The sequence below is a fragment of the Dipodomys merriami genome, unplaced genomic scaffold (assembly GCF_024711535.1).
Source record: "Dipodomys merriami isolate MVZ:Mamm:240054 unplaced genomic scaffold, mDipMer1.0.p SCAF_62, whole genome shotgun sequence".
In the NCBI taxonomy this organism is placed as follows: domain Eukaryota; kingdom Metazoa; phylum Chordata; class Mammalia; order Rodentia; family Heteromyidae; genus Dipodomys; species Dipodomys merriami.
Window position 1 is genome coordinate 2,168,274 of NW_027206202.1, and position 25,217 is coordinate 2,193,490.

General features: G+C 53.4%; 2 protein-coding genes across 9 annotated transcripts; both read left to right on the top strand.

Annotated features, from left to right (window-relative positions):
- Positions 1 to 710: 710 nt before the first annotated feature.
- LOC138815031 (protein spinster homolog 1) lies at positions 711 to 8,533 on the top strand. Its single transcript, XM_070004273.1, has 12 exons — positions 711 to 1,315; positions 1,414 to 1,479; positions 3,690 to 3,826; positions 4,876 to 5,027; positions 5,126 to 5,192; positions 5,842 to 5,987; positions 6,214 to 6,369; positions 6,624 to 6,813; positions 7,304 to 7,369; positions 7,515 to 7,613; positions 7,868 to 8,039; positions 8,199 to 8,533. The coding sequence occupies exons 1-12, from the start codon at positions 1,075 to 1,077 to the stop codon at positions 8,291 to 8,293; spliced, it is 1,587 nt and encodes a 528-aa protein (XP_069860374.1). The 5' UTR covers positions 711 to 1,074; the 3' UTR covers positions 8,294 to 8,533.
- Positions 8,534 to 8,977: 444 nt separating this feature from the next.
- On the top strand, positions 8,978 to 16,305 carry LOC138814898 (linker for activation of T-cells family member 1-like). Of its 8 annotated transcripts, none has more exons than XM_070003999.1 (11): positions 8,978 to 9,346; positions 9,454 to 9,481; positions 9,562 to 9,596; positions 9,828 to 9,915; positions 10,058 to 10,122; positions 10,218 to 10,398; positions 10,478 to 10,572; positions 14,025 to 14,078; positions 14,208 to 14,270; positions 14,364 to 14,447; positions 16,033 to 16,305. In XM_070003999.1, the coding sequence occupies exons 1-10, from the start codon at positions 9,244 to 9,246 to the stop codon at positions 14,426 to 14,428; spliced, it is 777 nt and encodes a 258-aa protein (XP_069860100.1). In that variant the 5' UTR covers positions 8,978 to 9,243; the 3' UTR covers positions 14,429 to 14,447; positions 16,033 to 16,305. The 8 variants fall into 8 exon arrangements, with proteins under 8 accessions (XP_069860100.1, XP_069860101.1, XP_069860103.1 ...); XM_070004000.1 differs by lacking the exon at positions 16,033 to 16,305 and adding an exon at positions 15,293 to 15,827; XM_070004002.1 differs by lacking the exon at positions 16,033 to 16,305 and having other exon boundaries at positions 10,218 to 10,247; positions 10,332 to 10,398; positions 14,364 to 14,768.
- The last annotated feature ends 8,912 nt before the right edge of the window (positions 16,306 to 25,217 follow it).

The following is a 25,217-nucleotide window of genomic DNA, read 5'->3' on the forward strand; positions in this document are numbered from 1 at the left end:
GGCGGCTGATTGGAGGTAAGAATCTCATAGACTTCCCTGCCTGGGCTTTTTTTTTTCTTTCTTTCTTGTCGATCGATCTTGGGGCTTGAACTCTGGGCCTGGGCGCTGTCCCTGAGCGCTTCAGCTCAAAGCCAGCACTCTACCACTTGAGCCACAGCACCACTTCTGGCTTTTTCTGCTTATGTGGCGCTGAGGAATTGAACCCAGGGCCTCATGCACGCCAGGCAAGCACTCTACCACCGAGCCCCCTTCCCAGCCGCGCCACTTCGGATCCTGACCCTGAGATCTCAAGCCGCCTGAGTCAGCTGGGGCGGAGCGCGCGTCCCTCCACGGGTGTCTGGGGGTCCGCGGGGGGCGCGGGGCCAGCCCGAGGCCGGGGACGGCGGGAGCGGGGCACTGGCAGCTCTAGAGACCGCTGTTTTCCAAAAGAAAAAAAAAAAAAACAAACCCTGTGCGGGTCCCACGATCCCGTTTGGTCCCCGGAAATGTGTCCAGCGCGCGCTCGACACCGGGCACCGCGATTGGTCCAGACGCCCGGCGCGGGAGATGCTGCGGGTCCCGGCGCGTTGCCATGGCGCCCGCAGAGGAGCGATCCCTGGTTACCCCGGCGACGTGACGCGGAGGGGTCCTTCTAGGCTTCCGTAGGGCGGCACGGGTCACGTGACGAGGGCTGGGCGCCGGACGACTCCCGTATCACATGACCCCCCTGCTCTCGGGCAACATGGCGGCCGCCGTGCTGCGTCGCCGAGGCTGATTGACAGCCAGGGCCGTGCGCTCCTTCCCAGGCGGGGACCCCCCCCCCGGCTCTCCTTGGCCAGCTCCGGTCCCCAGCACCGCCGGCACCCCACACGTCCCCTCCGCTCGGTGGATCGGGAGGGAATGCCGGGGCCCAGGGCCCTTCCCTGCCGTGCTCGGGGCCTCGGGGCCAGCTCCTAACCCAGTCCCGGCGCGCTCCCTCCTCGCCTGGGCTCCCTCCTTCCTCATCCTCCTCTCTCCAGCCCCCTTCCCTCGCAGGTGGGATCGTCGGTGGGACCGGAGCGCGGGAGAGTGAGCCTCCCGTTCCCACCCAGGGCCATGGCCGGCTCCGACACGGCACCATTCCTCAGCCAGGCAGATGATCCGGACGACGGGCCGGTGCCCGGCACCCCAGGGTTACCGGGATCCGCGGGCATCCCGAAGTCCGGGGAGCCCGAGGTCCTGGACCGCGAGAAGCTGCAGCGCATCACGGGCTTGTCTCCCGGCCGTTCGGCACTCATCGTGGCGGTGCTGTGTTACATCAACCTGCTGAACTACATGGACCGCTTCACCGTGGCTGGTAGGTGCTGACTTCTGCAAAGGATGGGACCGGGGGATGGAGAGGGGAAGGGGGGGGAGCCGGGGTCTCCGGGCTCATCTTGAGTCTTCTCCTTGCAGGCGTCCTTCCAGACATCGAACAGTTCTTCAGCATTGGAGACAGCAGCTCGGGCCTCATCCAGACCGGTGAGAGGACGCGCCTGCTCACACAGTAGCTCTTAACCTATGTGTGGCCTCAATTGGTACCGGCCTGGGGCTCATGAAGGTTTAGGTGTTCAGAAAGCAGGGGGAGGGTCCTGACTTTGCTCTGGTGCTGTCGTGTTCAGGCAGGTGGTTGAATTTAAAGATAAGTTCCATTTAGAGAAGTGTTTAGCACTTAGGTTTAAATCTCAGCTCGCCACTCCATCGTACCCTAGTTTGCAAGGTGGAGCTAGTAACACAGGTCATCTATTAGGGATGATGTGGGGACCACATGAAATCATGCCTATAAAGTGTCTCATATAATATTTGGCACTTGGTAGGCACTGAATGGGAAAAGGGTTTACTTGTTCAGAACTTTGGGGTGGTGGAGGAGACCAGAGCCAAGTCTCCTTTTTCTTTCCTTTTCTTACACTAGAACTTGATCTCAGGACCTAGGCACTATCTCTTAGCATTTTCACTCAAGGCTGGTCATCTACTACTTGAGCCACAGCTCCACTTCTGGCATTCTGTTAATTGGAGAGAGTCTCGTGGACTTGTCTGCCTGGGTTAATCTCAGCTTAGCTAGGATTTCAGGTCTGAATCAGTACTTCCTAAGACATCATTGTGTAGATCCTTCCACTGAGGATTGGGTGTTACTCTACTTATTTATGTTTTTATAAAGAACCTGAGGCTCAGAGATAGTTGTCTTGCCCTGGGCCACACAGCCATTCAGAGGTAGAAGAGGAATTTGAAACCAAATCTTGTAATGCCTGTTGTGTACTCCTGGCCTATGAGGAACTGGAGGTTTTTAGTCCTAAGGAAGGAAAATGGGACTATAGGTCAAGGTTGCAAAGCTGCACAGACTTGTTGAGTTACCGAAGCAGCAAACCTTTCTAGATACCCCCATTTATTTCCTCTTCATTAAAGCACGTTGATGGAGCCCCTTTTTTGGATTAGGTTGAGTCAGGAAATTGCAGTGATGACCAATAAGAGCTTTGTGTAGTTGACATTCTCCTGAGCAGGAGTGGGTCAGTAAACCTCTCAGTTAAAATGAAATTGCTGGGGCTGGGAAGGTGGCTCAGTGGTAGAGTGCTTGCCTTGCATGCATGAGGCCCTGGGTTTGATTCCTTAGCACCACATAAGCAGAAAAAAGCCAGAAGTGGCACTGTGTCTCAAGTGGTAGAGCACTAGCTGAAGAGCTGAGGGACAGCACCCAGGCTGAGTTCAGGCCCCACAACCGACAAAAAAAAAAAAAAAAAAAAAAGAAAAAATGAAATGGCTCTGTGCATGTGTGCACGCACCAGTACTCAGGCTTGAACTCAGGGCCCTTTTACTCTTTCTTAGCTTTTTCTTTCAAGTGGTACTCTACCACTTGAGCCACACCTTTACGTCCAACCTTTTGATAGTTTATTGGAGATAAGACTCTCACTCTTTTTTCTTTTCTTTTTCTTTTTTTTTTTTTTGCTGGTCTTGGGGTTAGAACTCAGGGCCTGCACTCTGTCCCTGAGCCTTTCTGTGCTCAAGGTTAGTGCTCTACCATTTGAGCCACAGCACCACTTCTAGCTTTTTCTGAGTCATTTATTAGAGATGAGAGAGTCTCACTGACTTTCCTTCCCCAGGCTAGCTTTGAACCACGATCTTCAGATTGCAGCTTCCTGAGTAGCTAGGATTATAGGCGTGAGCCACTGTTGCCAACCTTGAGATGACTTTCTATAGGGATGTTATGTAAAAGAAAACAGAGTTAATATGATAGACAGGGACACGAGGTGTGGTGCTCCGTGCATGTGTCTGAGCTGAATCTGAAGGAGCCAAGCTCTGAGAGACTCAGACAGCAAGTGTCAACCTCCTAAGTAACTGTTGACCTTGGTAGTTGGGCCTATGGGGTGCAGAGAGGAAGGGAAAGTGGATGGTTATGGGGTCAGAGGCTCAGGTAAGGGCTGGATCGGATGGGGCATCATGGCCCATGGTGTAGGTTTTGTTCTGGGCTGGGTGGAAGGCAGCTACATGTCAGCTGCAAAGGAAGCTGCTGGTGATGGGGCTGGGCTTTGCCCTGGAAGCTGTGAGGAGGTGCTGGGCGGGTCTGAGGGGCAGTGTGGGGTCACTGAGGACCATCGGGACCTCTGTGCTCTAGTCATTGCTGCATCCTGACCCCCACAGCTGGGGTGGGGGAGGGGCCAGGGGCCCTGGGCTGGCTGTGACTCTCTGCTTCCCCTCAGTGTTCATCTCCAGTTACATGGTCTTGGCACCTGTGTTTGGCTACCTGGGTGACAGGTACAATCGGAAGTATCTCATGTGCGGGGGCATTGCCTTCTGGTCCCTGGTGACACTGGGGTCATCCTTCATCCCCAGAGAGGTGAGGCCCCAGCTGGCTCCATGGCCGCTCCCCTCCCCCTCCCCATCAGTCTTTGCTGCTTTTCCTTTTGCACCTGGGAAATCCCTTGCAGTTTCCTTGGTCCATGCTACCTTACCCCCTTGCCCTGAGCTAATACGCCCACCGAATCCTCTTCCAGAACCTCCTTCTGTGTCCCCTCTCTCCAACTCCATTCCTGAATACTCCCACTTCTCAACCATGCAAAACCCTACCTGGATTGCCCCCCCCCCCTTCCTGGTCACACTTCCTGAGAGGCTCTGGAGCTCAGTGCTGGCACGGGCCTAGCCCCCACTCGGCCTGCACTTCCTCAGCGGCCTTGACTTCTGCCCTGCCGCTCCATCGGACCTGCTCTTGCCAAAGTCAACAGTGTCCTCCTGATTGCTCAATGCAGCTCCTGCTTTAGTGCTTCTAGTCCTGCTCTTGCTACATGACCTGGGATCCTCCAGCCCACCGCCCGTTTCTTCCCGAAATGCTCTTGTAACTCGGCAAAGCCACCGCCGTTTCCCCTCCTGGCTGCTTCTTTGCTCCTTTGAAATCTCCACTTGCTTTCACTGTGCTCCCGGCTCTGTCCTTGGCCTTAGGCGAAGGTGATCTCACCCCAGCCTTAGCTGCAGGTGATGTGGATAGACAAGTAACCTCCTCCTGCCAAAAAAAATATATATATATTATTCACCATTAGGCTGTATTGGATGGAGAGGGAAAGGTAGAAACAAAGGTTTATTTTGTCCCAGTTGAGTGCTGAGTAATGAATTGATGTTTGACGATACAGGGGTCCTGGTAGCTTTGTGAACAAGTTGTTGTTATTCCCCTTTTGCAGATGAGGAAACTGAGGCTCAGAGAGGTTAAGTTACTTTCTCAAAGTCACAGCTAGTAAGTAGTGGAGCCAAGATTCCAGCCAGGTCTGTCTTGATTCTAAACCCAGGCCCCTCTGCTGTTCCCTGCCATCTCTCTGGCACCAGCTGGTGAGGTTGGCTGGGAGGCTGGCTCCAGGGCGGGGTGCCACCTCCCCCTCCCCGTGTCTCCTTCCCCAGCGTTTCTGGCTGCTCCTCCTGACCCGGGGCCTGGTGGGGGTCGGGGAGGCCAGTTACTCCACCATTGCGCCCACTCTGATCGCCGACCTCTTCGTGGCAGACCAGCGGAGCCGAATGCTCAGCGTCTTCTACTTTGCCATCCCAGTGGGCAGGTGAGCGGCCTTGGGGGCCAGGTTGGGGGGGCAGAGGACCTGAGCAGAGCACCTGACTGACCTGAAGTCCCCTCTTTTTCTCCTCTGCCTCCATGCAGTGGTCTGGGTTACATAGCAGGCTCCAAAGTGAAGGATGTGGCTGGGGACTGGCACTGGGCTCTGAGGGTGAGTCTGGTGGTGGCGTGTGAAGGCCAGTTCCTTACCTGTCCCCCTTTCTGACCTTCATGGCCCCCTTTGTATGGCCGTGCTGACCAGACCCCCGACTCCTGCTCACGGGTGATTGGAATTGGAGCCCATTGTAAAACTCTCAAGTCCCAAAGGGCACAGGGTCGGGGTGAGCTTCAGGTAATGCTGGATCCAGGGCTCTCACACTGTCAGTAGACCTCGGCCATTCTCAGCTTTGTTTACCTCTGTATTGGCTCCATTCTCGAATGTGCAGAAGTCCCAAGTGCTAGACTTTTCGATTGAGTAACGTGGCTTCTTTGGGCAGTAGTCACAGGGTGCTGCTGTCTGAGTAGGGAAGGGTCATATGCTTACTATGACCTCAGTCACCAAGCCACCCTTGGCCGAGTCTGGGATCCTATTTGGACAGTGGGTTGAGTGAAATGTAGAGTTGTGGTTTCCTGGAAGAAAATCAGGTGTTGTTGCCAAAGGGCAAAGTTTGGCTTGTAAAACTAAGGTGACAGCTTCCACTTTCCCAGCACAGGTTCAGCACAGAGAGGAGTTGGAGTTCCTGGGGCCTGAGGTCCTCCTCCAGCTGCCAGGGGCTGTGTCCCTTCTCATGCCCAAATTCACTCCTGTCCTCCCCTCCCAGGTCACACCAGGTCTAGGAGTCGTGGCCGTTCTGCTGCTGTTCCTGGTAGTACGGGAGCCGCCCCGTGGAGCTGTGGAGCGTCACTCAGATTCTCCACCCCTGAGCCCCACCTCATGGTGGGCAGATTTGAGGGCTTTGGCTAGAAAGTGAGTTTAATCCTTTGCTAATCTCTAGCCTGCTGCCCCGTGGGAGGCCCTGTCTGATAGCCTAGGAAATTGGACACTGCCGCTCCCTTGTGGCTGCTTCCCGAATTACAAGTCCAAATCCTAGAGTCCTCCCAAGTCTTTATACCCACTGCTCTGACTCTATCAAAGAAACTGAGGGAAAAGGCAGGTTGCTCTATGGGTCTGACTTCCTTCCAACTGTCCACAGTCCAAGTTTCATCCTGTCTTCCCTGGGCTTCACTGCTGTGGCCTTTGTCACGGGCTCCCTGGCTCTCTGGGCCCCTGCGTTCCTGCTGCGTGCCCGGGTGGTCCTGGGAGAGACCCCACCCTGCCTGCCCGGAGACTCCTGCTCTTCCTCTGACAGGTACCCAAGGTGGGGCTGGGCAGGTGGCAGGGAGGGCTTTGAGTGTGACTTGGGCAGAGAGGTTCGACTCCACCACCAGCTACTTGTACTCAGAATCTTCAGTTTTTCCAGGTTCGGGAAGTCCTCAAAGGGCTAACACAGAGCCATGGCTGTTGTTCTGGGTGAATGTAGGCATCTTCCTTTCCTGGCCAGGGGGTCCAGGCTGGGGTGTCACGAGCATGGTGACTAGCTCCTGTGTCCCCACTCGCCCCTAGTCTCATCTTTGGGCTCATCACCTGCCTGACCGGGGTCCTGGGTGTGGGCCTGGGTGTGGAGATCAGCCGCCGCCTCCGTCACTCCAATCCCCGGGCTGACCCGCTGGTCTGTGCCGCCGGCCTGCTGGGCTCTGCACCCTTCCTCTTCCTGTCCCTCGCCTGCGCCCGCGGAAGCATCGTGGCCACCTATGTAAGTAGCCAGCAGGGGCCGAGGCTGATCTGAGGCCAGGGGAGGACCATGCAGAGAGCAGAGCTAAGGTCAGCTTGGCTGAGTGGTTCAGTCCTCTCAAGGTGGAATGCCTGGTTCTGAGTGGTGTGTATGTGTGTGCACGTGTGTGCGTGCACACTCACGCGCCAGTACTAAGGCTTGAATTCAGGGCCTTTGCACTCTCCCTTAGCTTTTTATGCTCAAGGCTGGTACTCTTACCACTTGAACAACACTTCCAGTTTGGGCTTTTTGCTCGCTAATTGAGAGATAAGAGTCTTACGGACTCTCCTGCCTGGGCTGGCTTTGGACTGTGATCCTCAGATCTCAGTCTCCTGAGCAGTTAGGATGACAGGTGTGAGCCACCTCGGCCCACTGCATGCCTGGTCCTGAATCACAGCCTGGGCCTGCGGTGGTGGATGAGCCTCTTGGCGGGGTGCGCTCTCACGTGAGTGCCCATCCTCTCGCCTTGCAGATTTTCATCTTCATTGGAGAGGTGCTGCTGTCCATGAACTGGGCCATCGTGGCTGACATTCTCCTGGTGAGTGGCTGGGCAGCTGCAGGCTTAGCCTAGAGGCTGCTGGGAGCAGAGACTGGGAGTCAGGGTTAGGACCTCAGCCTTGGCCCTATTCCTGCCCCCTCTCCCCTGCCGCCTTGGACCCCGATTGAGCTCCTACTCCCCGCAGTACGTGGTGATCCCTACTCGTCGCTCCACCGCCGAGGCCTTCCAGATCGTGCTATCCCACCTGCTGGGTGATGCTGGGAGCCCCTACCTCATCGGCCTGGTGAGCCCTGGCTGGGACAGGGCGGGGCGGGGCTGGGGCGGGGTCTGGCCCCAGGTGGCTGTCCTTGGTGCTCCTCCCTGCGGCACTCCGCTGATAGAAGGATGTTCTCTGGTCGTTATTGATCACTACTCCCCTCCCCCGCCCGAGGCCGGGACCTCACCTCGTGGTCCATACCCCCTTCCCTCCTGGCATCGGGACTCCGCATTCCTGGCTCCGGCCTGTGTCTTTCTAACTCTCATTTGTGATGCGCACAGATCTCCGACCGCCTGCGCCGGAGCTGGCCCCCCTCCTTCCTGTCCCAGTTCCGCGCCCTGCAGTTCTCACTCATGCTGTGCGCCTTCGTCGGGGCCCTGGGTGGCGCGGCTTTCCTGGGCACCGCCATCTTCATCGAGGGTGACCGCCGGCGGGCCCAGCTCCACGTACAGGGTCAGTTAGGCCCCTACCGCAGCCCTGCCTGCCTGCCTGCCTGTCCATCTGTCCAGACCTGTGCCTGGCCTGCCCTCACTCAGCTTTGGGGCTGTCTGTCCAGCGTGCTCTGAGGCTCGCTCCGCCCACCTAGCCCTTGGCCCTCACCCCTCCCCGCAGGTGTGTTACGTGAAGCAGGGTCCACGGATGACCGGATCGTGGTGCCCCAGAGAGGCCGCTCCACACGTGTCCCCGTGTCCAGTGTGCTCGTCTGAGATGCCACCGCTCGCCTGCCTGCCCACCTGCTGCTGCTGGCCCCGGGGCCACCCCACGCTGTGCCTGGCTGAAGCGCTCGGCCCACCCAGCTTCAGGAGGAAGCCTGGCCGTGGGGGCGTGTCCGCCTCCCAGACACTACACAGGCAGCCCAGGGGAGGAAGGAAGGGCCAGGAGGGGATCCCCTTCACCGGTACAGCCCCAGAGGCTCGGTGCTATTTGTAATGGAATAAAATTTGTAGCCAGCCATCGAGTGCTCGCTTCTCTTTGGGCTTATCTGTGACCTGTGGGTGGTAGGGGATACCCCATTTCCTGTCTTAGGGTTGCCCCTGTGGGCTAGTCCCTGTCCTCTGAGCCAGCTGGACACAGGGAGGCTTGCTGGCCCAGTGAGCTGGTTCATTGTGACCCTGACTCACGCCCACGTTCCTCAGGCACCCGCCCCTCCCTGCAGATAGGCCTGGGAAGGTGGGTACAGCCCATCTTAGCATCCTGCCACCCCCTGGCTGGGCACTTCCCCCGACCCCAGCTGGCCTCCATTCGTGCAGCTGTCTGTGGACCATCCCTGAGAGCTGCGTCCCCGCCACCCCCTTCCCAGGGCTGGGTGGGGGGCGGGCAGGGGCGGCGCAGCCAGCTGAGGAGCGATGATTTCCTGCCCTCACCCGGCCTCGCCACAGCTTCCTGCCACAGATGGGCGGGCGTGCTGCGCAGAGGAGAGGGCTCCAGTGAGGGGCAGGCATGGGGCTCGCACAGGGTGGGTAGCGCTCGAGACCCAGCTCCAGGCCTCACCTGACCCCCAGCAGGCACCGGGATCTTCCTGAGCCACTGTTCACCCTGCTCAATCCAGCCAGGGAGTGAGTCCTCCACCTTTGAAGGCGCCCCGGCCTTTCCCACCAGGCCCCAGGCTGGCCCCCAGGCCTTCGTGCAGCTGGGCCTGGCGCAGGGTCTCCTGCAGATGGAGACCAACGGCCTGACTCCCTTTGCGCTGGGCCTGCTGCTGCTGCCCGTCCTGACCACACTGCTGGCCGCACTGTGTGCTCGCTGCCGAGAGCTGCCCGGTAAGTGGGGAGCTGGCAGACACTGGGTACCGGAGTGGGGGATGAGCAGGGGGGAGGGGGCGGACATGGCTGGTCCTCCCAGGCTCACTGGCTCTCTTTTCCCACAGTTTCCAACGACATGGATTCTGCAGACAGGTGAGTCTCTCCTGGACCCAGGGTGGGGTAGGACCTGCGCCTTGCTCTACCCTGTGTCTAACCTGTCTCTCTCTTGCCAGCTTGTACCCACGGAGCATCCTGATCAAACCACCCCGTGAGTACTGAGGCTTCTCTTACCCATATTGCACGTGGGGGACGGGGGGCGCATCATGTCAGAGTATCAAGTGCCTGCCTGCAGCCCCCATCCCAGGACCCACATGGCTGGTGTCAGGGGGAGGTGGGAGTTCTCAGGCCTGTCTGGGGCCTGGTTTTCTGGGGACAAAGCTGTCCTTAGAATCTTTGATGATGCCTGGAATCTCCCACTCAAGCATGGCTCTGTCCTTAGACCCGCCTGCCCACTATCTACCCGTGACCTCTTACCCGCCTGTGATCTCCTACCCACCCCTGACCCGACCAGACCAGCTCCCCATCCCGTAAGTACCCCCTCTTCCTCCAGATCCAGGCTGCCCCTTACTTTCTTGGATTGGGGAGAGGGCTCTTTCTCTACGGGAACCCCTCAATCCTCCCCCCACCAGCCCCTTAACCTAGATCTGATGCCTGATCTTTGGTTCCCAGAAGGTCCCCACAGCCCTTCGGGGCTTCCCATCGGCTGCCATCTCCCCAGCAGGACTCAGATGGTGGTAAGGAGGGGGTTGGGGTTTGAGGGGTCTGAGGCTGGGCAGAAGAGAGGGCTGGCGGGAGCTGACACCGTGTTCCTCTTGCTCTGTCTCCAAAGCCAACAGCGTGGCCAGCTATGAGAACCAAGGTGCGTCCAGGATCCCTGGCACTCGGCTGGGCAGGGAGCTGAGGCCCGTGCTGGGCCATGCTGATCCCCGTGTCGTTACCCCAGAGCCAGTATGTGAGGATGAGGAAGAAGATGAAGATGAGAATGATTACCCCAATGAGGCGGGCTACCTGTGAGTGACCTGGGTGGGGGAAGGGCGGGCAGGCCTGAGGCTCAGAATCTTCCCTCACCCTCTCTGTTCTTCTTCCCAGGGTAGTCTTACCTGACAGCACCCCAGCCACCAACCCTGCCACCCCCTCTGCCCCTGGGCCCAGCAGCTCTGGCCTTCGAGACAGCGCCTTCTCCAGTGAGTTGAGTTGGGATGTCTGTCCATTCCCCTCCCCCACGTGCCAGCAGCCCCTCCTTTCTTCCCTCTCTTGTAATGATTGCTCCCCTTCCGTTTCCTCCTTCATGTCCAACTTCCTGCTCTGGGCTCCCCTTTGCTAGCTACATCATTCATGTCTGGGAGATTTCTTTGACTTCATTCTTTAACCTTTCAACTTGGTGTCTCCTATTCAGAAATTCTTTTTTGATTTTGGAATGTTCTTATTGTATAACGTCCCATTCTCTCTCTCTCTCTCTCTCTCTCTCTCTCTCTCTCTCTCTCTCTCTCTCTCTCTCTCTCATTGGTTGTGAGGCTGTTCTGAACTCAGGGCCTAGATGCTGTCCTTGAGTCTCTTTGTGCTCAAGGTTAGGGCTCTTACCATTTGAACCACAGCACTACTTCTGGTTTTTGAGTGGCTAATTGGAGATGAGTCTTATGGGGACTTCTCTGCCCAGGCTGCCTTCAAACGATGATCCTCAGATCTCAGGCTCCTGAGTAGTGAGGATTACAGGCGTGAGCCACTGGTGTCCAGCTCCCTTTTTTTTTTTAAGTCAATCCTGGGGCTTCGTGGCTTTGGGTGCTGTCCCTGACTTGAACCACAGCTCCACTTCTGGCTTGTTTTTGGAGCTTAATGGGAAATGAGAATATCACAGCCTTTTCTGCCCACACTGGCTTTGAACTGTCATCCTTAGGTCTCAGCCTCCTGAGTAGCTAGGACTGTAGATATGAACCACTGGAGCCTGGCTCTTGGAAGTTTTCTACTGTTTGCTTTCTGGTCTGACTTTTCCTTTGACCTAGCTTTTCTCCCTTGTTTAATCTTACCTCCTGAGCTTTCCTCATGACCTGTGAACCTCCATTTCCTATTCGCTCCTTTTCTCCATAGCTTGGGTATCGCTTTCCTGAAACACCAAGGATCAAGAGTGTTTGGATTTGGGAATATTTGCATGTGCATAATGAGATACCTTGGGGGATAAGACTTGGATCTCAACATAAAATTCATTTATGTACACTAGCCTCAGAGTGGATAACACATTCTAATGCGTTAAATTATTCGGTGCCTAAAACTAACTTTCATGATGGATTGTTTTTACTTGTGGCATCTGATTAGACACTCAGAAGGTTTTGGATTTGGGACATTTAGATTAAGGATGCTTAGCCTCTAATATCCCTGCATTATGCCTTCCACACCCTGGCTCCATTTGTCCTACAGATTTCCAATTTGACACCTCTCTCCTGAATGCCAGACTGTCTATCCAGGTGGTTCTTTTCATCCATCCATTCACTCATTGATTCACTCATTGTTTACTGGGTATTGTCTGCTAGGCTGTTGCTTTAAGGAGTCCCTGCAGCAGACCGGGCTTATAAAAGAGCTCTCGTATAGTTGAAGGCTTATCACATGATATATATATTAAGTTCAATAAAGCTCAAAGTTCCAGGTGCTCTAGTTGCCACCATAGTGAAGTTATTTGTTTTATGTATTGTTTTTTGTTTGTTTGTTTTGTCCGCCACCATAGTGAAGTTATTTGGTTTTTTTTGTTTTTTTTTTTTTGGGTCCGGTCGTGGGGCCTGAGCTCTGGGCCTGGGCGCTGTCCCTCAGCTCTTCAGCTCAAGGCTAGGGCTCTACCACTTGAGCCACAGCGCCATTTCCGGCTTTTTTCTTTTTGCTTATGTGGTGCTGAGGAATTGAACCCAGGGCCTTGAGCATGCAAGACGAGTGCTCTACCACTGAGCCACCTTCCCAGCCCTGAAGTTATTTGTTTTATGTATTGTTTTTTGTTTGTTTGTTTGTTTTGTCGGTCATGGGGCCTGAACTCTGGGCCTGGTCGCTGTCCCTCAGCTCTTCAGTGCTCTACCACTTGAGCTACAGCACCACTTCCGGCTTTTTCTGCTTATGTGGTGCTGAGGAATCGAACCCAGGGTCTCATGCATGCGAGGCAAGCACTCTACCACTGAGCCGCCTTCCCAGACCTTAATTTATATATTTATTTGGAGAGTCTTTCTTCCTTCCTTTCTTCCTTCCTTCCTTCCTTCCTTCCTTCCTTCCTTTCTTTCCTTTCTTTCTTTCTTTCTTTCTTTCTTTCTTTCTTTCTTTCTTTCTTTCTTTCTTTCTTTCTTTCTTTCTTTCTTTCTTTCTTTCTTTCTTTCTTTCTTTCTTTCTTTCTTTCTTTCTTTCTTTCTTTCTTTCTTTGCCAGGCCTGGGGCATGAACTCAGGGTCTGGGTGCTGTTCCTGATCCTTTAGCATGCTAGCACGCTACCACTTGAGCCACAGTACCACTTTCTGGCTTTTTCTGGGTAGTTTGTTGGAGGTTGGGAGTCTCTCGGGGACTTTTCTGCCCAGGCTGGCTTTGAACTACAATCCTCAGATTTCACCCTCTGAGTTGGAGACATTTTTGATATGTAGCCTAGCCTGCCTAGAACTTCACTGGGCTCAAGCGATCCTACTTCATCCTCCTGAGTGGCTGGGACTACATTGCATGCACCAGTGTGCTAGCTCAGGATTGATTTATATAATAGACCTTTGGTCTATTATATATATATTATATATAATAGTTAATATTATATATTAACTATTCACTGCTTAATCCTGGCAAAAATCCCTGGTGGTGGCTTCTTTTACTGATTTACAGATGAGGAAACTGAGGCACAGGAAACGGAGCCTAGGTAACTTGAGGTTGCTCTATCCCTAGGGATGCATTTGAACTGGGCTCTCTGGTTCCTAAGCCTATCTTATTCACACAGTTCCTCACTGAAGACCCAAAAATCCAGAGGGCAACCAGCACCTGGGAAGTAGTGGCAAAGGCAGTGTTGGAGAGCAGCCTGGGGAAGACAGGGGATCAGTTGGGCCATACATGATGCCAAAGTCCTCCACTCTGAGCTGCCCTGAGTCGCTGGGGCCCTCCTGTGCTGTGGCTGCCTGTCCTGCTGCTGCTGCTGCTCTTCCTCCTTCTCCTCCACTTCCTCCTCCTCTCCCTCCTCCCCCTCCTCCTCTTCCTTCTTTGTTTGGTGGAGGGACTCAAACTCAGGGCCTGGATGCTGTCCCTGAGCTTTTTCACTCAAAGTTAGCGTTCTTCAACATTGAACCACAGCGCCACTTCCTTTTTGTCTGGTGGTTAATTAGAGATTAAGAGTCTCACAGACTTTCCTGCCTGGGCTGGCTTCGAACCAGGATCCTTAGATCTCAGCCTCTGAGTAGCTAGGATGGCTGGCTTGTCCTGTTCCTTCCTTCTATTGGTACCGGTCCGAGGGGGCCTCTGTCCCCAGCCATCATTGCCCCGGCCACTGTTCTTACTTGGCTAGAATGTTCTCTCTGCACCCTGTGGGCTTAGCTGGGGTGGCTTGTAGTGGAGTCTCAGAGTGTCTGTCCTTGGGCCCCTGGGAAAGGTGGCGGTGGGCCGGGAGTGACAGCAGGTGGCTTCTGATGGCTTTTGTACAGTGGAGTTTGGTGAGGACTATGTGAACGTCCCTGAGAGCAGCGAAGCGTCCCTGGGTGAGTGACCCCTGCCCACCCCCCCCAGCTGCCCCAGCCCCTGCCCCTCTCTCGGGGATCCTGCCCACCCCACTCCATGTGGCCTGCCCTGTGGGTCCTGGCTGCCCTCCTTCTGAGCTGTCCCCACAGATGGCAGCCGGGAGTATGTAAACGTGTCTGAGGATCTGCCGCCAGAGTCTCGGACGGAGCCTGGTATGTGTGGGGGCAGAAATGGGGTGCTGCTGCGACCCAGCCAGATAGACTGCAGGGTGAACACCAACCTGCCCTGCTCTGCTTCCCTCACAGCCGCCCTGCGCCCCCTGGAGATGGAGGAAGAGGAAGGAGAGGCTCCGGACTATGAGAACGTGTAGGAACTGAACCCCGGCCCTGGTGAGTGGCCTGGCTGCCGGCTCAGGCCCTCCCTGAGGACTTCTTTCCTGACCACCCCAATATGTAGGCCTGCGCCCCATGGTTCTGAGGCCCTCTGGTCTCCCCGGCCTCCTGAACTCACCATTGTGTGGCAGCTGAGACATCCCAGAAGCAACTCTGGGGAGGGCTGAGCAGGTGGCCTGAGAACCCCTAACTTATTGTCACTTCTTCGGGGTCCAGTCTGTGTCCCCAACACTCTGCACCTTCTGACACTCTGCCTGAGAAGGAAGCTCTCTGTCCCAGCCCCCTCTGTGTCATGGAATAAAGGACCCCGAGGTCTGAGTCCTCTGTGCTGTGATGCCCTAGGAGCTGAAGGCAGGGGGTCCGGGGGGGGGGGGTTCTGGTCTCTGAGTGTGAGTGTATGTGTGCGTGAGTGTATATGTGTGTGTATAGGAGAGTGTGGGGGAAGCGTATACTGTGTGAGTGTGGATTATATTTGAGTGTGTCAGGGTATATGTGTGTATGCAAATGAATGTGATTGTGTGTGTGTGTGTGTGAGAGAGAGAGAGAGAGAGAGAGAGAGAGAGAATATTATGTTTCTGTGGGATGCATCCTCTCTCAGAACTCCTGATAAGCCCTTGCCTAACACAGATGGTACTAAAACCCCGGGACACTGTGGCTTGCCCTCCCTCCCTCCCTCCCTCCCTCCCTCCCTCTTTCCCTCTCTCCCTCCCTCCCTCCCTCCCTCCCTCCCTTCCTTCCTTCCTTCCTTCCTTCCCTCCTTCCTTCCTTCCTTCCTTTGGCCGCTGATACTGGGGCTTGAACTCAGGACCTCATACTCTCCCTTGGCTTTTTTTTGCTTTAAGGCTGATGCTCTACCACTTGAGCCACAGCTCTACTTCTAGCTTTTTTGCTGGTTGGACCTAAGAGTCTCAAGGACTTTCCTGCCTGGACTGACTTTGAACCACGATCCTCAGGTCTCAGCCTCCTGAGCATGAGCTGCCAGCACGTAGCTCACTGTGGCTTCTGAGTGGGGTCTCTGATCCTGGTTGGCACTTCTGGGGTTCAGGACACTTCTCCCCACGAGACCCCACAAAGCACAGTAGCGGCTCACTCGCTGGCTGGGATGGTGGCAGAGCAGGTGTGGGGACTCTGGATGGGAAGTGCGTGTGGACATGTGGGTATAGCAAGACTGTACCCACAGATTGGGCTCTCTGTCCTTGGGGTGCAGGGCTGGCCCTGATGACCACAGGGGGATCCCAGCTCCTGCTTCTGTGGCTCTCAAACCAACTAAAGATGGTCGAAGACAGTTGGGTGGGGTGTGCCACCCTGCCTCTGGGGATGCTGAGCGTCCAGAGTTCTAGACCCGTCAAAGAAATAAATGAAAGGCCCAAGTTCATAGGCAGCGCAGCCCGGTTCAAGCACTGCTGTGTGGCCGGTGGAACAGTGCCTGCTGCTTGGACACGGTGGCCTGGGGTCAGGGCTGGAGCTCCCCTGTGCTTCTGGTACCAGTGTTCTGTGAACCGTGCCTGGACTACCAGTGCCCAGTGGGTCCTGTGCTTTCTCTGGCCTGGCTCCATCTCCCTTTGTTCTTTCTGGTCCCCAGGATCCGTTCATTGGGGGTCTGGAAGCTGTTGTTCAGCCTCCATCTCAGGAAGGGAGCCCACAGCTGGGCCCTGCAAGTGGCCTCCCGGGCAGTAGGAGCAGCCCGGGATACAAGCCTCTCATGACTGTCACTAACGACGTGGAAGGATGTAGCTCTGGGCTCCCCTGACTTGAGGGGCCAATGAAGCTGTCAGGGGAGGGTGGGCCACAGAGGGACAGGGCCAGCTTTCTGGGTCGAATGAGACAATTCCCCGACCCCTGGCTTCCTGGTTATGTGGGCTAATAAATTACAGATTGTCTGTAACTGGCTTGACTGTGGGAGTGTCTGCCATAAGGACTCAGGTACCACGCGTATTTCTCCACTCACTGCATCAACATTTCCAAGGAGAGAATGTTGGTTCAGAGAGGTAATTTGCTTAAAGGCACACAGCTAAAGAGGTAAAATCTGTGATTAGATCTGTGTCCTCTAGAGTCTCTGCCATACTGCCTGCTGACCTGCTGGTTCTAGATGAATACGGAATGCCAGCTGCCCTGGTAGGACAGAAGCTCATCAGACAGGCAGGCAGACAGGAGGGTCTAGGAATTCTTGGTGGACCAGGTGGACTTCAGTCCTTTCATGGGTGGCAGGGGACGGGTGGAGTAGAAGCCGGCGGCGGCACCTTGGTGTCTGGCTGAGGGATGCAGAACCTTTTCCTGATGAAGTATACTTGAAAAACAATCTAGCAGCATCTACTGATGTTGAAGTTGCTCACATCCTGGACCAGAAGTGTTCTGAATTTCAGATTCGTTTGAATCTTATTTTTTGTCAGTTGTGGGGCTTGAACTCAGGGCCTAGACCCTGGCCCTGAACTTTTTGGCTCAAGGCTAGTGCTCTACCACTTTGAGCCACAGCACCACTTCTGGTTTTCTGGAGGTTAACTGGAGATATGAGTCTCACAGACTCTCCTGCCTGGGTTGGCTTTGAATTGTGATCCTCAGATCTCAGCCTCCTGAGTAGCTAGGATGACAGGTGTGAGCCACCGGGGCTCAGCTTGTTGGAATTTTTGCCTATTTACATGTATATATAAAATGAGGTATGATGTAAATCTAAACATAATATTCATTTCTGTTTCATATAGACCTTAGACATATCCTGAAGGAAATTCAATGGAATATATTTAGTGTACCTGCATTTTGATGAGATCAGGTGTGGAATTTTCCACTTGTCAACACTCAAAAGGTTTTGGAAGCTGGCTGGGTGACTCATGCCTGTAATCCTAACTATTCAGAAGGTTGAAATCTGGAGGTTGTGGTTCAAAGCCAGCCTAGGCAAAAAATGTGAGACTAATTTCCAAATAACCAGCAAAAAGCTGTAGAAGTGGAGCTCAAATGGTAGATTGCAAACCTTGAGTGAAAAAGCTCAGGGCCAGCACCCAGGCCCAGAGTTCAAAGCCCCAGTGTACACAGAGAGAGAGAGAGAGAGAGAGAGAGAGAGAGAGAGAGAGAGAGAGAGAGAGAGAGAGAGAGAGAGAGAGAGAGGAAAAAGCTTTAGCAATCAGAAATGATTGGGAAATACAGCCTTTTTTTTTTTTTTTTTTGCCAATCTTGGGACTTAAACTCAGGGCCTGGGCACTATCCCTGAGCTTCTTTTGCTCAAGACTAGCACTCTGGGGCTGGGAAGGTGGCTCAGTGGTAGAGCGCTTGCCTTGCAAGCCTGAGTCCCTGGGTTCGATTCCTCAGCACCACATAAGCAAAAAGAAAAAAAGCTGGAAGTGGCGCTGTGGCTCAAGTGGTAGAGCGCTAGCCTTGAGCTGAATTGCTGAGGGACAGTGCCCAGGCCCAGAGTTCAAGCCCCACGACCGGACCCAAAAAAAAAAAAAAAAAAACTAGCACTCTACCACTCGAGCCACAGTACACAGTACTACTTTTTGGCTTGTATTTGAGTCTCATGACTTTCCTGCCTGGGTACTTTCAAACCATGATCATCAGATCTCAGCCTCCTGAGTAGCTAGAATTAGGGGTGTGAGCCACTGATACCCGGCAGGCTGAATGATTGATGGATGTAATAGCACGTGACCCAGGTCTGACCAATCAGATCCCTCCTTGAGACTTTAGGGGAAAGGTGCTCTTTATCCACTGAGGTTGACAAGACCAGGAAACAGGGCCTGGAGCCTTGACTTCCTGCCTGACAATGCAGGCTCCATGGGAGTTAGCTGTGCCAATGAACAAGAGAAAGCATCCTGGATCCAATGGTCCTGAGCTACATGAATGAACAAGACAAGCTACAGGCCTTCTTTATCAGATTTTCTATAACTTACATCAAAAACATTCCTAAATGATAGGCTAGCTAATGTTCTTGTTACCAACTCCCTATCAGTCAGGCACTGGTGGTGAGTCTCAGTGATCAATGTGGAAAACTTGCAGATTCCCTGCCCCCTCCCCCCCCTGTGAACATCTTCCTCCATCTTTCCATGTCACAGCTCAACCCAGGTCTATCTACAGCAGGTGACCTGTCTCTCCATCATATACCAGCCTCATCCCTCTTGGAGCCCCATCCCACACAGCCTTGCCCTGTGATGGATCTGGAAGGTCTGGGGAATCATCCTGCTAGGTTCCCATGGAGGAAGTAAGACAAAATGCCCCCAGCATCCCCAGCAAAAGCCCTGACATTACTCTGATTGGATGAGCTTGGGATTTCCCTGAGCCAATCACTGGCGAGGAGAACACTGGGCCTTGAGGAGGTAGACTCATCCGTGTGATATATTTCGATTCCCAACCCTAGATGGGAGGTACCCTAAGAAAATCGGGTGGTGAGGTGGCTGGTGAAGTGCCCGTGTCTCTCAGATCGTCTTTGTCTACAGATGGAGGCCTGTGGCTGTGGGGGCGACAGGAGATTTGAGAGGGGTAGGAGGCAGGTTCCTGAGAGCACAGACTGAGGTCCTGGATCCACCCATTCCTGAAACCATCCTGGGCTTAATAAACATCCTTATTTGGCATAGCCTAGCTTCAGCTGGGTTTCTGTTTTCTGCAAATGAAAGAGTCTTGACTCAGACAGGATGCTGTGGGAGCATCAGCTTTATCACCCAGGGCCCCCATCTCCAGGCACCTACCATATGCCAGGCAAGGGCCATGCACTGTATACACACTCTGTCCCTACTGGGATCCCTGTGTAGGTTTCTCGTTGATGCCGTTTTGCAAACAGAAACTCAGAATAGATGGCCAGACTTGGCCAAGGCAGAAGTCTGCCTTCCTTCCTTCCTTCCTTCCTTCCTTCCTTCCTTCCTTTCTTCCTTCCTTCCTTTCTTTCTTTCTTTCTTTCTTTCTTTCTTTCTTTCTTTCTTTCTTTCTTTCTTTCTTCCTTCCTTCTTTCCTTCCTTCCCTCTCCCCCCTCTACCTCCCTTCTTTCTTTTTTCTTTCTTTCTCTTTCTTTCTTTCTTTCTTTCTTTCTTTCTTTCTTTCTTTCTTTCTTTCTTTTTTTCTTTCTTTCTTTCTTTCTTTCTTTCTTTCTTCCTTCCTTCCTTCTCTCTCTCTCCTTCATTTGTTGTGTTTTGTTTTGTTTTTTTCCGGTTGTGGGGCCTGAACTGTAGGTCTGGGCTCTGTCCCTCAGCTCTTCAGCTCAAGGCTAGCACTCTACCACTTGAGCCACAGCACCACTTCTGGCTTTTTCTGCTTATGTGGCGCTGAGGAATTGAACCCAGGGCCTCATGCATGCAAGGCAAGCACTCTACCACTGAGCCACCTTCCCAGCCCTTTCCTTCCTTCCTTCCTTCCTTCCTTCCTTCCTTCCTTCCTTCCTTCCTTCCTTCCTTCCTTCCTTCCTTCCTTCCTTCCTTCCTTCCTTTCTCTTGTTTGTTTGGGATTTTTTTTGGGTCCGGTCATGGGGCCTGAACTCTGGGCCTGGGTGCTGTCCCTCAGCTCTTCAGCTCAAGGCTAGCACTCTACCACTTGAACCACAGCGCCACTTCTGGCTTTTTTCTTTTTGCTTATGTGGTGCTGAGGAATCGAACCCAGGGCCTCATGCATGCAAGGCAAGCGCTGTACCACTGAGCCATCTTCCTAGCCCCTCTTTCTCTCTCATTCTCTCTATCTCTTTCTGTCTGTCTGTCTTTCTTTCTTTCCTAATCCTGGGGGTTGAACTCAGGGCCTGGGTGCTGTTCCTGAGCTTCTTTTGCTTAAGGCTAGCACTCTACCACTTGAGCCACAACGCAACTTCTGGGCTTTTCTGTTTATGTGGTACTGAGGAACTGAACCCAGGGCTTCAAGCATGCTAGGCAAGCACTCTACCACTGAGCCACATTCCCAGCCTCTTTCTTGTGTGTGTGTGTGTGTGTGTGTGTGTGTGTGTGTGTGTGTGTGTGTGTGTGTGTGTGTGTGTGTGTGTGTGCATGCCAATATTAGGGTTTGAACTCAGGCCCTGAGTGCTGGTCCTTAGCTTCTTTTCACTCAAGGCTAGTGCTCTACCACTTGAGCCACAGCTCCACTTTCAGTTTTTTGGTGGTTTATTGGAGATCCAATCTAATAGGCTTTCTTGCCTGGGCTCACTTCAAACCGCCATCCTTAGATCTCAGCCTCCTGAGTAGCTAGGATTACAGGCGTGAGCCACTAGCCAGTGCTTGGCTCACCTCTCGCTTCTGAGTGGTGCAGGGCCAGCCCAGCCCTTACCCAGGGTGCTCCCTCAAGCCTTTCTCTCCATCTCTGTCCCTGACCCAGGGCAGTGTAGGCCACTCAAGAGTGCATGCTTCCTGGAACCTCTCATAGGGACACAGACCTATGTGAGCCAATGTGGAGGATGCCATGGGGGCTGGATGGGCCCCTGGGAGGCTGAGGTTGAGGGGACACTGGGAGGCCTCTGGGCCTCCCCTGGCCTTCCCGCCTTCCTGTGTGCCTCCTATTCTTGGGTCTGGGGGGACTCCGACTGCCACTCACCAGCGCCCTCCTGGCGCTACACCTCACACCCTGAAACACATGGCCTTCTACTTTTTGCCTGCCTCATTCTCAGTCTCTGAGCCCCTGCCTCAGTTTCCCCTTGCCTCTGCCTGCCTGGGCATCACCTTGTCTCCGCGCCTCGCCTCTTATCTGCGTTCCTCTCTCTTCCTTGGTCTGACTCTGTTTCTCGTTCTTTCTGTCCCATGGGTCCCTGTCTCTCTGTCTGTGTGATCTTTCTCTCGCTCGGTTTCCCTCCTCCTCTCCCTGCCCCTCCCTCCCCACATCCTGAGTTGTCTTGAGGGGAACCGGAAATTTGGGGGGATCAGAGAGATACCGGGAGGCTCAGCTGGGGCCTCTGCCTAGAGATAATGTGCTGGTGGGGGAGGGGCAGGGGCAGGGCCGGGCTGTCCCAGCTGCCGGAAGGCGGGGCCTGCCACCCGCCACCTCCAAGCCCACCGCGCACCTGCTGAGTGACAGTCAGTCACAGGCCTGAGTGAAGACGGGAGGGTTGGGCCCTGGGGTGGGAAAAGTGCAGGCCTCCAGCTCCAACCTGTCCCTCCCCGCCCGTGTCTACCTGGACAAGCTATACGTTCTCTGACACCATCCATTCTGGGGTTCACTGCAGCCACAGGGAGGTTGAATGACCCGCCCAAGGTCCTATAGCCATGAATGCTTGACACGACAGGACTCTGGTTATTACCAACCTTGGGGCTGGCGGTATCATGTCTTATTTCATTGTATTATCTTATCTGACTTTATTTTGTATTTTATTTATTTATTTATTTTAGACAAGCTCAATCTATGTAGCAAAGGCTGGCCTTGAACTTGAGATCCTCTTGCCTCAGGATCCCACGTGCTAGGACAAGTGGATGCCACCACACTGGGCTGGCATGTCCACTTTATTTATTTATTTTTCTCTGTCTGTCTGTCTGTCTGTCTGTCTGTCTGTCTGTCTTTGGTGCCTCTGCTGGGGCTTGAACTCAACACTACTGTCCCTTAGCTTTTTCACTCAGGGATGGCACTGTTTTATCACTTAACCCACAGCACCACTTCCAGCTTTTTGGTGCCTAATTGGAGATGAGTCTCATAGGCTTTCCTACCCAGGTTGGCTATAACCTCTGATCCTCAGATTTCAGCCTCATTGGTAACAAGCAGTATTAATTCTCAAAACATTCGGAGGATAAAAAGCTACTTCTCAGCTTGGATTAAGGTTCTTTAGTGTCCTCCTATCTGATCCCCAACCACTCACTAATCTCACTTTCTACCATGGTGGGGACGTGTGTCTGTTCTGCCTGAGCAAATGAAGAAATTGCTGTAATTTTGCTTTGGGTTGGAGTTTTCTTTTTATTTAGGGCAAGTAGCATTGGTTTTTCATCTAAGGGTGTGACAGGTGCTGTCTTTTAAGTGAGTTTAAATTTTAAAAGGAAGTCATTTTCAAAAAAAAAAAAACAGATAAGAGAATTGAGTGCAGGCAGTTACAGTTAGAATAACCATTATTGAGGGCTGGGAGTGTGGCTTAGTGGCAGAGTGCTTGCCTAGCATGCATGAAGCCCTGGGTTTGATTCCTCGGTGCCATGTAAACAGGAAAAAAAAAGCCAGAAGTGGCACTGTGGCTCAAGTGGTAGAGTGCTAACCTTGAACAAAAGAAGCTCAGGGACAGTGCTCAGGCCCTGAGTTCAAGCCCCAGGACTGGCGAAAAACAAAGACCAAACAAAACAAAACAAAACAACCATTATTGAAGATTTGGAAGGATTAGATAGATGGATGGGTGAGTGGAGAGGGAGGAAGGAAGGAAGGAAGGATGGATGGATGGATGGATGGATGAATGGATGGATGGATGGATGGATGGATGGACTGACGGATGGATGGATGGATGGATGGATGTATACATGGATGGTTGGGTAGGTGGATGGATGGATGGATGAGTATATAGATGGATGATGGGTGGGTGGATGGATGGATGGATGGATGAGTGTATAGATGGATGATGGGTGGGTGGATGGATGGATGGATGGATGAGTGTATAGATGGATGGATGGGTGGGTGGATGGATGGATGGGTGTATACATGGGCATGGGTGGGTGGGTGGGTGGATGGATGGATGGATGAATGTATAGATGGGTGGATGGGTGGGTGGATGGATGAGTGTTTAGATGGATAGAAGGATGGTGGACAAGTTAAGTGCTGAGGACTAAACAGGGCTATAGGCATGCTAAGCAGATACTTTATCTCTTAGAACTGAATTTTAGGTAACCTGGAGCCCTTTTCTGGCTCGGCCACATCCTGGTGCCAGCCAGCCAAGCCCACAATGTCCTGCCCACAGCCACATGGCCAGTCAGGAACCAAGCTGAGATGTGGTTGGACACTCAGGAGACAGGGTGATGGTGGTGATGCTGGGGCTGGAAGTCCCCCCTGTTCCCTAGCGCTCCTGGCAGAAGCTCAACGGATGCCCAATGTTGGATGTCAGAGTCCCAAGGAGGGGTGGTGGGGCACAGAGGATCATGGGAGAACAGAAAGCATCAGATCACCTAGCCACTGTCCGGTCATGTGACAGTCCGAGCAGATCAGATAGGTTTGTTGTTGTTGTTGTTTTAACTAGGGCTTGAATTTAGGGTTTTGTGCTTGCTTCACAGGCACTGCCACTTGAGCCATGCCCCCAACCTCCTACCATTCTTTTTTGGTTGTGGGACTTGAACTCTGGGCCTGGGCGCTGTCCCACAGCTCTTCCACTCAAGGCGAGCGCTCTACCACTTGAGCTACAGCACCACTTCTGGTTTTCTAGTGGTTTATTGAAGATAAGAAGAGTCTCATGGACTTTCCGGCCTGGGCTGGCTTTGAATTGTGATCCTCAGATCTCAGCCTCCTGAGTAGCTAGGATGAACAGGTGTGAGACACCAGCTCACTGGCAAAATCTTACTAAGTAGTCCGGGCTGGCCTTGAATGTATGCTTGTCTTACCTCAGCCTCCTCTGTGCTGGGTGACAAGTTGCTTTTTATCCAAGTCATGGACTCGGTGGAGCTTCTGCTGTGTTACCACCAGCCGTCTCCCACAACTATCATGAGTCACTCATCCACCCATCCATCCACCCATCCATCCATCCATCCATCCATCCATCTACCCATCCACCCATTCATCCACCCACCCATCCATCCATCCATCCCATCCACCCATCCATCTATCCTTCCAGCTCCCACCAGCTCTAACATGCTAAGCTTTCTTCTGCCAGTGGACCTTTCTACTTACTGTAGCTCTGGCCTGGAGCTCTAGCTCTTTCTGATCATTTGGCTCTGAGGACTACAGTTCAAAGCCAGCTCAGGCAGAAAAGTCTGTGAGATTCTTCTCTCCAATTATCCACCAAGAAGCCTGAAAGTGTGACTCAAGTGACAGAGTAAAAGCCTTCCAGCCTTGAACAGAAAAGCTCAGGGACAGTGCCCAGGCCCCAAGTTCAAGCCCCATTACCAGCACAAGCCCCATTACCAGCACACACACACACACACACACACACACACACACACACACACACACACACACACACACACACACACACAAATATCAAACAACGACAAAAACTACCGAGTCTCTGGATCTTCCACATATCAGTAAAATCATCAATTGTTTGTTTTTGTCAATTCTGGGGCTTGATGAACTCAAAGGCCTGGGCACTGTCATTTGAACTTCTTTTTTTTATTATTTTCTTTTTTATTGTGAAAATACTGTACAGAGGGGTTACAATTACATGGGCATCATTGGAACTTCTTTTGCTCAAGGCTAGCACTCTACCACTTGAGCCACAGCGCTACTTGCAGCTATTTCTATGTATGTGGCACAGAAGAATCAAACCCAGGACCTCATGCATGCTAGGCAAGCACTCTACCACTTAAGCCACATTCCCAGCCCTAAAATCACCAGTTGGATGTGAATTCACCCAGACCTGTCTGGGTGGTGGGGACAATGCTAAGAAAGGAATGCTGAGTTGGAAAATCCCATTCCGGGATCCTATGGCCTATTCTACTTGCTGGTATCCAATAATAAGTGTGGCTAGCAACACCTGGGCCTTTGGATGGGCCAGAGGCTCAGCTGAGATGAGGGTAGATAAAGGGAACAGCGCCCAGAGACCCATTCCTGTGATACAGGCTGTGTAAGAGATGAAAATGAAGACTGGTTGTGGGGCTTGAACTCAGGGTCTGGGTGCTGTCTCTGACCTTTTTTACTTAAGGCTAGTGCCACTTTGAGCCACAGCGTCACTTCTAGTTTTAATTGGAGATAAGAGTCTCACAGACT